General features: G+C 30.2%; 1 protein-coding gene across 1 annotated transcript in view; it reads left to right on the top strand.

Moving 5' to 3' along the window:
- The window catches only part of LOC106690965 (uncharacterized), a 35394-nt gene extending 34229 nt beyond the window's left edge, over nucleotides 1–1165 (top strand). The window contains exon 10 of the mRNA XM_067050707.1: nucleotides 539–1165. Within this exon, the coding sequence (XP_066906808.1) occupies nucleotides 539–944 (406 nt within the window). The 3' untranslated portion in view covers nucleotides 945–1165. The remainder of the gene's footprint in view (nucleotides 1–538) is intronic.
- The last annotated feature ends 10697 nt before the right edge of the window (nucleotides 1166–11862 follow it).

The following is an 11862-nucleotide window of genomic DNA, read 5'->3' as shown; positions in this document are numbered from 1 at the left end:
TATAACAATAACAGCTACTAACAATATTCTATAATAATAACAGCTACTAACAATATTCTGTAACAATAACAGCTACTAACAATATTCTATAACAAGAACAGCTACAAACAATACTCTGTAACTGCAGTTTATTGATGTCCAAGAAGGTTCTACCCTCGGCGTGTACAGCGGACATCCTTACCAATCCTAACACTATAAAACACTAGTGCTCTCGCTAAATATTAATTCGTTATTTGTTTAATTGCATCCCAAATTCTCCAATCCCATATCACAGATCTTGAATAGTGTCAAAAGCCAGAAGATTTCTCATCCAAAGAAACCATAACAATTCTCATCAAATCACCTTTACCCTATGTCGTTAAACTATGCACTACATCATTATCTTTCACGTGATTATAGCTTATCACATTTATTGTATTTTAAGGTTTAATGCAGTTTTCATTAAAAAAATAAAGAAAAAATCAGTTCCCGAACAGATACTGAACCTTTAAAGACATTTTTGCCTAGGTGCAATGGATAATTAGCATTTTTGTTTCAGGTTCGTGGACTTTCAACTTCCTCATTACAACTCCCCATGTGTGGACGTCACATATTTCCTGTACACAAGTATCAAACCGAGCATACGGCACCAAAACTACAAAAGCCTTGTCGAACTCTACCACGAATCCCTAACCAGTTCCTTGGACAGGTTTGGCTACAACGGGCCCAAGCCAAGCCTTAAAGACATCAATAATTCCATGGAGCGCCTGAAATATTTTGGATTGACCTTCTTTATGGCTTGTATTCCCGTTGTCGTCACTACAAGAACAGACGCCGTGGATCTGGACTTAGTTTACAAAACCAATGGTGAAGAAGGGTTTAATATAAGAGTATATTATGAAGACGGGATTATAGAGAAGATGGGAGAGGATATTAAAGCACTAGTAAAAGTTATAGAAAGTTGAACTAGAAGAAATTCGAATATTGTTTATTGGTGAGATTGTAAACCTCTTATGTGATGTTGACTGGCGCCAATATTTTTAAACGAACCTCATTTCCGAAAATCTCAGACATTCCTCTAACGTACGCAGACAGCAAAATAGTTACTAGAAAGTGTTAAAAATATTCAAATCACATTTAATAATATCATGTTAAAATATAATTACATATACACATTTAAATATTACTTAAAGTTATTATTTTTTTAATTAACATAATCCTTTTTATAAATACCCAATAAATTTGTTTTGAATAACCTTAATAACAATTAAATTATATATAATTTATTCAATTTCTTGAGACTACTATTTGTATCCTAGTTTCACTGTCTTTATTCTATCAGTAGTCCAACGTCTCGGCCAATTCAGCCATCCTCAAGGAATCAATATAAATTCACACCTCACATCAAAATATTAAAATTGTTTTACAGGCTATTTTGCCCAGGTCATCAATTAAAAGTCAAAATCACCATATTTATTTAACTTTTAAAAAATTATCTAATAGTGGATAGTGTAGTTTTAATCTAAAATTAAAGTTTTAAAAAAAATTAGTGATTTTGATTTGTGACCTGGACAAAATAGCATGTAAAACAATTTTTAAATTTGAAGTGAGGATTGTCCTTGAGGATGACCGAATTGGCCAAAACGTTGGACTATTGATAGAATAAAGACAGTGAGACCTAACAAGGATACCATTTGATTTATTTAATAACTTAATAACTATTTTAAACCTTTATCCATCATCACACCAAAAAAAACATTCCTTGTTATTTCACTGTGTTGAACTTGTAATCTAATAAGATATTTATTCTACCTTCAGCAATTATCCTTTCATCCCCATTCACGACGATGTGATACGTAGCAGAGGGTTGTTATAATTGTTTATTAAACTGTCCTGCGAATCTAGAGAACTGAATCCGAAACCTGCCAAAACTGCACAATATTAGCCTACATCAGTTGTATGAATTTCTGTCGATTGGATCTTAAACTTCTTTTTACATATACAACACAAAACGTTATAATTGGAGCTGGATAATTATCTTCTCAATGAGATGTATAGTTTATTATTATTATTTAAATATAGTGACGTTAATATTTTTTTTTTCACTCAGAAGAATGTAGATAGCCCAGCTTGGGTATATAGTTTGTTGTTAACAATTTTTGTAAAATAACAAATTAATAATGTATTTTACAGGGTAACTCTGTTTGTCCGGGAGTTGGCCCATAAACAAATAAAGAAATTATTAATTATATTTTTCTATCCCCCTTTTATTTTTGGTTTCATTGCAGGGTTTATTAATTATTATTTTGAGTACATATTTTATTACTTTTATATTGTGTTAATTTATGGCAGATTTCCCATCTATTGATCATCATTTTCTTTTTCATAACTAAATTTAAAGAAATTCACCAAACCAACTTAACTTTTTTAAATTATAACCAAATGAGAAATAGAAGAGAGGAAAAAAAAATAGACCTATCTATATAAAAGGGATTGGTCAAATCTTTGTCCACAATAAACTTTTTTATTAGTAGACCGATTTGCGTGCATTTTTTTAAATGTTCCATTTCGCTATGAAAAGGTTTAAAGATAATGAAATCACCGAATTCTGGAGTAGAAAAAAAGTTATGAACACAATTAAGCGTAAGGCTGGGGGTAAAGTAGGCCAGCAATTTTTTTTTTAAAAAAGCAAATCGTAATCGTTTTTACCTTCCTCTCAAAGTCTTAATTACCATAATCCAAAAGAAATTAAAAATTAGAAATTTTTTACCTCGATTTATTCAATACCTCCCCCCTCCCTCCGGCGACTATTATTCATACAATCGTTGATAAATCCTCTGAATTTTATCTAATCCTTACGTCAATAGAGCAGTTATACTGTTGAATTTATTCTCTTTCAGTCGAAAAGCAGATTTAATGCCCTTATAGCGGCGAAATATTTTTTTTTAATATCTTTATTGAAATTAACATAAATTATATAATACTGTATATTACATAATACATTCAGTAAATTTTGGTAGCACTCTAATGACATTTTACATTAGCTGGTCTCGTGGTCATCTTCTTTTCAGGCGGATTGTAAGAAATGGAAGAGGATGCAAGGTTAAAAACTTTGAAGTGGTTTGGGAATTTATAATGGAAGGATTGATATCTAGTTCGGGCTACATCGTTTACATAGGGAACATTAAGGTCTTTATGTATTATTTTATTTGTGACAAAGTAAAAGAGCATTGAGTATCTTTGGGGTTTCTTGAGGGGTGAAAAACTAATATCAACTTTGTTTCACTCCTATAAAAATCTTTGACCACATTTGCATGGATCATTCGTTCAGAATTAAGTATTTTGCCTACTAAGGAAGGTAGTGCCTTTGGTTCTGGAAATGAACTGCTGGTTGTGGCATGGACTTGACTGGTCTCCATGTCTAACATGTTTTTGAATTGGATTGTGATCAGTGAGAAATGTAAAATGTTAATTGACTGTTCCTGAAGAGAAGTGCATTCGTTCTAATAAAAATTATTATAACTGTGATTAGATAAAATTTAAGATTTAAATAATCAATATTACCATAATCATACTCATTTACCTATCACTGGATTGGTGTGAGAAAGATGAACAGGAAAAATCGAGTAGGAATCGATTCATACAACGTTTGGAGGAGATCTAAGAAATGATTGGTACAGGGAGTATCATGAATGTCAACATATTATTTTTGTTAAAATTTTTATTTTAAATTTATTTATTGATATTTACAACTGTACATACATACATCAAGTGAATTTAAGTAAATCATAATGGTATGGTACAAGCATGTAGAGAAACTACCCATTGGTAGAACTCTAAAAACATTTTTACAATATAGGGTCTCAAGGCCATCTTCTTTTCAGACGCCACGGAGAATTGTCCGGAATAAAAGAGGAAGCAAGATAAGAAATTAATTGGTTTGAGTGGTTAGGGAATTAGTAATGGAATGATTTATATCTGGTTCGGGCTAGATCGGTTACAAATGGAACATTAAGGTCTTTGTGGATGATTTTATTTGTGACAAAGTAGGGAGCATTTAGGATTTTACGAAGAATTTTAGATTGTAAGGAGTGGATACGAGAAGAATTCGAAGGTTTAGTGGAGCCCCAAAGCTCAAGGCCGTATGTCCAGATAGGCCTTATAATTGTCATGTAAATCAGTCATTTGTAATGGATTGGCAGTTTCGACCGTTTGTCTAGTAAGTGCTGTAATAGTCTTAATCGACGAGCAGTTTCCTATCTTTTCAGTCTTGTGTGAGGATACTACCCTGAGGAACACCAGCGGACTGAAAAAAGAGGTATGAATAGGAACCATTGTGGTTTACTTTAAATAATCTGTCAGGGAGAAAGGAACGAATAATGAGAAAGTATGTAGGAGGTAGGAATTTACGGAGTTTATAAAGCAGTCCCGGGTGCGAGACTCGATCAAAAGCCTGATCTACATCGAAAAAGACTCCCACGCAGTACATTCCGCGCTCTAAAGAAGACGAGACAACGTCCACCACACGAAAATATTGCTGGATAGTGGAATGAGAGGTTCGGAATCCAAATTGGTGATCTGGTATTATATGATTGGAATCAAGGATGGGGTATAAGCTTCTCAAAATGAGTTTTTCAAGGAATTTGCCCATGATAGGTAATAGAGAGATAGGAGGATGGGTATTCTGCTGGCTTATGGGGTTTGGGTATCATTTTGACTATAGATAATTTCCACGGGTCAGGGAAATATGTGGAACGAAGAACGGCATTATATATATAGGCGAGGAATAGGATGGCTTTTCTTGGAAGAAGTTTTAGGATATGGGATGTTATTAGGTCATATCCAGGAGCTTTGCGGTTAGTCGTTTAAATTTAATTATATTTGTTCATTTTAATACATTTTAATGTTAAACAATGAAATATTTACTGAATAAAATTGTATATGATATTATTTCATTCTATTCCTTTTTACTCTGAATTATTTCTTTAATCTCTGAACGAACAGTGAAGTTTTTAAATAACATTTAATGATGTTCTTAATTTAAAATTCAGAGAATTAAAAATTATAATTTATTTTTCAAATTTTTTAATTAATGTGTAGTAGTGGTGTTTCATAAATAAAATCTTTTATCGGACGCATAAATTTTTACAAAACATTTCTCACTAATAATTATGATGATATTTTGTATATTGCAAACTAGCTTTCCATACGCATTTATAGTTTAAACAAATTTATTAATTTTAAATTGAGGACCAAACTATATATTTGTAGCGAATGCTTATATATAAATTATAAGTTTTTTGTATATAAAATAGATATTGTAATATCGAATTTTCCCCAAGGCATTAGGCTATCGGTGAACTAGCGTCATCACTATCTATATATAGCGAAGGGAGCTGCCACAATAATCATTCCTCAGTGGATCTTCGCTGCGTTCTATTGGTGAGTCTGTATAGTTGATTGCTTTGTATAGTATGACTACAGTTTGATATAATGTAGGTCTGTACGCTGTTTAGAAGGTTAATTAAAAGCTTACTCAACAACTATCAACCATTTAACCAATCTGTTTTGGTTAATGAAAACATATAGTCTAGGACTGCGTGAGAGCGGTATATAGTTTTCAGTACGATATCTTAGCAATATATCGTCAACGAAATCTATACCTAACCCACTATTGAACTATAAACATTTATTTAATATAATTTCAAAAATCAATTAGTAAAAATAATAAAAAATTATAGCCAATAGAATATCAATTTATACATAATATAAACTATTTTAAGTACAGTACATCGTATATATTATTTTTTTTACTAATAAAAACATACTTTGAAAATAAAACTGTATTTTTATCTTTGTTGACTTTAATTAAATTTCGTTCACAAAATAAATCATAAAACATACAATAAAAAGGCTTTGCAAAAATTTATGTTAAGAATTCTCTTGATTTGGTTTTCTTACATAAATTACTGCTGATTTATCTTGAAGATGGGTAGAATAGAAAATAAAAAATAATTTTGTATTCAGGGTTTACCGCTCACACTGTGGGTTTCCTAAATCAAATTCGGTACTCCTTCCAGATCTTCCTATCCAAGTCCTCCTTGGCCTACCTCGACTTTGAGCCTTCTATTTGCAAGGGTGTACCTCTCTTGCAAATCGTCCTTCAGGAATTCTTTTTATATTTCCAAACCACATCAGCCTGTTTTCCTCAATCTTCCACAATGTTTTTTCCAACTTACGTTTCTTTTCTTACCCTATCTTACTTTATTCATATTGGATATTCCAGCCACCCCGTCGCCAGTGATCTATTTTGCGGTCAGGAATTTTAATCCTTTGATCACCTTTAATCGACAAGGTTAATGCTTCATGCCTGATAATGCTCAAAATTCTAATTTTTTCTACATTTTTTTCGGTTTTAGAAATAATGTTGTTACTTTCTAATATTGAATTAGGAATCATATTAAGCTTTTACCATCTGCAATCCATTTTATTTCCATATCGTAGGAACCATTTAATTCAGGAACAGAGCCGAGGTATTTAAATGATGAACAATTCCCAGCCACTTTGCTTTGATTTAATTCCATGTCATCGATACTGAGTGACATTGAATCTGTCTTCTCTTTATTAATGACCAAATGTTTTTCTTTATATTACTTTTGTAACGTTCTAAACATGTAATCAGTATCTTCTGTTTTCTGGGACATGACAACTTGGTTATCCATAAATGATAAGTTATAATAGATTTTTATTTTTATAATTAAAAAAACACTTTTAACTATAATTAAACAAATGTTTTCATTTACTTAAGTGTTTTAATTACAATTATAAATATATACTTTATTGTCTAGTACCTACTCGACATATCCCCTTCCGGCTTGTATAGTGGGATGTGAAAATGATCGTTTTGTGAATGGTCCAAATCACTTGCAGTCCAAAAATACATTTTGTAAAAATTTACCACCAATTCGAATCCTCAACTATTCCGATTCACCTGTTCTAAAATTATAATTTTCTTTATCTATCACTTTAACATTTTCAAAATTAAAAACATGTTGTACCAATGCTGTTTTTTTTTTTTTTCGGGAGGGGGTCTTTTTTTATATATTTTTTTTTTTGACATTTAGGCAATTCGCTGCAAAAAAAAGACAATTTGTATGAATTGTGACAATTCAATGATTGATATATGTTAAAAATTGTTGATATTTTGTGAGGAGGTGATTTAGTAATAGTGTGAATACAATTTTTAGGTTGTCCTATTGAAAATGGCCGAAGGGCCGAAACGTAGAAAGTATTTAAAATAAAAAGATAAGAGAAATTTGGATCATTGAAGTTTGAGTCATTATTCACATTTTTTTTTGTTAAAAACAATTATACTGGATATATAACATGTATTAGTTAGTTGCAAAACCAAAGAATATACCTTTTATATTTAAAAGAAATAATTTGTTACATGTCCCAAGCTAATTTCACATAACAGTTAAATTAGTCAAATTTTCAAAATATAACAATAACAAAGTGTAGTATGTAGTAACTATATTCGTTTTTAAAGAAGGCTTAATTAGAAAAAAAAATATTTTTTCATTTAGACAAAATATTGTTTTAGATAAAGCTGAAAAGCTATTCATGAATCAAATTTTTAAAGAAATATGCTGTGTCTTTCATAACGTTATAAGAACTATAAACTAAAATTAGTTGTAATTGGTAAAACATCAATATGATACTTTGCATCAGCCACACGAGTCGCCTAAAAGTTAAAAGAAAGTTTTGAGTAATTAAAATGAAACTACATTAATGAGTACAGTAAATGAAGTTATGGAAGTAGGCGCACAACTTTGTGCTCTGGTACTTTGTATGTAGATTAAGTACTTGGGTGTTTCTTGGTTTTTTCTAGTCTTTATTATAACGAGTGAAAGAATGAAACATTTTAAGACAACTCCGCCATTTTTTCATTTCAGTAACTTACACTCACTTTAATATTAGATTTCGGTGAATCAGTCTCGAGTCTTATTTTGTGCGAATCCTGTTCATAAAAACCTATTTAAGTTAGTTAATTCTAAATTACAGCTTAGTGAAGCAGCAAAATTGTCTTCAATAAAAAATAAAATTTGTCTTGGTTAGAGATCTTTTTCCCCTCTAGGCTCTTTAGAGGTTTGTTTTTCGTAAAATCGTGAATTATTCGAAACTTTCATCATCAGCTTTCTTCTGGACAAAATATTACTCACTTTTAGGAAAACATTCTTGTTTAATAAGATTTAAGCTCGTCTTCATTAAGTTGAAAGTAACAGCGATTTCAGCAAAATTAATTTTTTTTTATCTTATTTATTTATTGATATTTACAACTGTATAAAAAAATACAACCAGTAAATTTGATCATAATGACATAATGATATGATACAAGATGTAGAGAAACTACCCAGTAGTAGAACTCTAAAAACAGTTTACAATATAAGTTCACGAGGCCATCTTCTTAAAAATTAATTTAAAAGTAAATATTAGATACACCATGTCAAAAAATTTAGTACTTTAGTGATTAGATCAATCGTTCTAACTCTTTTTGGACCACAGCGAATAGAGATGAAATTTTTATGGAGTTTACAGAAATTTGAAATCTTTCATAGTACAAGCTTTTTAGTATCATAAGGTTGTTTTATTTTGCCCCACGCAAGTAATGATGGCTTTTAGGACCTCATTCCGTGTATTTCATTAGGTTGTCAACCTTGAATCAGATTTATATCAAAAATCAAATAAAAATATTTGTCAATTTTATTTAAAAACAATATTTGATCCTTTTTCTCAACTTTATCCTTATTAAAAACCTTCCAACGTTTCGACCACTTAGGTCATTTTCAAGGATACCTTTACTTTGTTGTAATTTTCTCTTTTAAATTTCTTAAAAATGCCGGCTAATTGCCTTCGTCCCATATAATTTCTTCTGTATAACTCTTTCCTAAATTTAAAATTTGTACTAACCACTTTTCTTTTTATCATTTACATTTTCAAACTTTAAACCTTTAAAGAGTTAAAGAGTTATATAGAAGAAATTATATGGGACAAAGGCAATTAGCCAGCATTTTTAAGAAATTTAAAAGAAAAAATGACAACAAAGTAAAGGTATCCTTGAAAATGACCTAAGTGGTCGAAACGTTGGAAGATTTTTAAAAAGAATAAAGTTGAGAAAAAGGATCAAATATTGTTTTTAAATAAACTAAACAACTCTCAAACAAGAATATATTAATAAAAATCAATCTAATATATGTCGATGTTAATTTGAATGACTTTAATAATACCCCACTTATTCCTGTCGAACAGATCCGTTACTTAGGACTACATCTCGACAAACGACTGACATGGAATCCTCATACAAGACTAAAAAGAACAGAAACTGCTCTTAATGCATAGTCGGAATCTACTATTGCAGCATATACTAGACAAACGATCTAAATTGCCAATCCATTACAAAAGACTGATCTACATGACTATTATAAGGCCTATCTGGACATACGGAGTTGAGCTTTGGGGCTCCACTAAACCATCAAATTTCTCCAGAATCCAATCCTTACAGTCCAAAATCCTTAATGCTCCTTACTTTGTCACAAATCAAGTCATCCATCAGGACCTCAATATTTCATATGTTGCCGATTTGGCCAGAACCAGATACCGTTCTTCCATAATAAACTTCTCAACCATCCAAATCCACTTGTTTCTAACCTTGCTTCTCCTTCATCACCTAATAATCCTCCTAGGCGTCTGAAAAGAAGATGGCCTCGAGATCTTCTCCTCTAGAAATGTTATTGGAGTTCTATCAGTGGGTAGATTCTCCACGTGTTTTTATCATGTCACTATGTCACCTACAGCAAATTTACTTGTTGTATATATGTGTATACAGTTGTAAATATCAATAAATAAATTATTAAAAAAATTTGAATGAGTTTGGAATGACATACATTTTTTATATAAATTATAATTATTTCTGGTTCCTAACTAAGAGTTTTGAAATATCTAAAATATTTAACACTAACTCTATAATACCATGTAAAATCTGTACACAATACCGGCTTATTTTGGTCAGGAATTGCCTCATTTGGAAAAACATTGGCTAGTTTGTAATAAAGGTAATTTAAAAGAGCTTCAATTCATTTTGAGAAAATAACCATCTTACTTTCAGGCATAGCTACTTACCATATTTATAATTTTATTTATTTATACTTTGGTAATATATAGGTGGTTAGTCTGGTAAGTAAAATTACAAACAAAATAAAAAAAAATTAATAAAGAAATATTATTTTACAAGAGCTAAAAATCATTCCCTTTTGTTTCCATGGTTATTATATGCCAATAAATTTACAACTTTCTGAAGAATGAGAAACAAATATTATTTATTCTATTAAATGATTTCTTATTAACTAAACATTTAAAAGACACAATGAAGATTTCAGTAAAGTAGGTCAAATAAAACTTTTTAACGGAAAAATCAAGTCATATTCTTTTTTAGCGCCGTCTCAAACCCTCAAATACCATTTTTCAAAGAAAATAAAAATTACAAATATTTCACTTTTGGTTATTAAGGGGATTTTTTTTTCAAATGACCATTTTTCATATAATCGTTCATAATTCTATAATCTATAATAATGTGCACCTTATCCAATTGTTACATTAGTACAACCGTAGGAAAGCTGAATTTATCCTCTTTTGACCTACATCAGCATAAAAATTTAGATTTAATGCCCTTATAAGGGCGAAATATTATTTTCAAATGTAGAAAAACTTTTCAAACATTTTAATTTATATCCTCTTTGGTACAGTTTATAGTTTCCAAAACCACTGCCAAGTTTGGTGTAGTCATGTTCAAGTCAATTCTACTTTTTCAAAAGAAATCATAGGCCAAATAAGACTAGCATTTTGGGCTATAAAATTATGTTTTACGATTTTTTCGAAAATTCGTATTTAAGAGTTTCTTGAGTTTCTAAAAACGAATATCAACTTCATTCCTAAAAATCTTTTAACACACTTTTGATAGGTCAGTCATTCTAATTTTCTTCTAAGCAGTATTAATATTGAAACATAATGAGAGTTATTATATGAAAACTACTCATATTTTATATATTTCAACATGATGGATAAATAAATTATAAAGTTTATATAGCGTAGTTAGCTGTTAGTATTTATGTTACTATAGTTACCACCTTATCACTTTAGAGAGAGAGAAATACTTTATTTATCTATGCTGCCTAAATACATTAGGTTGCTATCTCACACAGCATACTTATCAATCCGCAATCAGACATATATAAATTACACATATATAGTATAATCAGAAAAAAATTTTACATTCAATTTCGGTCTGTACAACAAATACAAATGTTTCAATTGATATATTAATTGACATACATGAATAACATATATTAATTGAAGGGGTTATAATACAACTAGTAAATTCTAAGAAAACAAGGTTCAAATTTTTTTTTTTTTTTTGGAATTTGTTATGTTTTAAAGTGTACATAGTCCCTTCTACATCTAGCAATCTCAGCAAATATACCAATAGCGATTCATTGATGGATTGCTCTGCTATTATTTCAATATTAACAATATAGTAAAAGAAAATATTACAAAATAACTGAAATTTCCTTATTGAATCAAAAGAGATTGCTGAATTTAATTGTTACAATAACAAAAAAGGTATATCAAGTGATGGTAATTCTTAATTAATTGACCTTTAATATATTTCCAGACAATTATATCCATCACACCTGCCAAATGAGTAGGAACATGCTGCTATTGCCGCTTTGGCTAATGGCGATCCTCGTCGCAACTTCATTGGTAAGTTCTACCGTGTAAACTCAACTATCATGTCATCCGTGTAAACTGCTATATCCTCTACTATAT

The sequence above is a fragment of the Halyomorpha halys genome, unplaced genomic scaffold (assembly GCF_000696795.3).
Source record: "Halyomorpha halys isolate HHAL.00 unplaced genomic scaffold, Hhal_1.1 Scaffold1995.1, whole genome shotgun sequence".
Lineage (NCBI taxonomy): Eukaryota > Metazoa > Arthropoda > Insecta > Hemiptera > Pentatomidae > Halyomorpha > Halyomorpha halys.
This window is presented reverse-complemented; position numbering and strand designations above follow the sequence as displayed.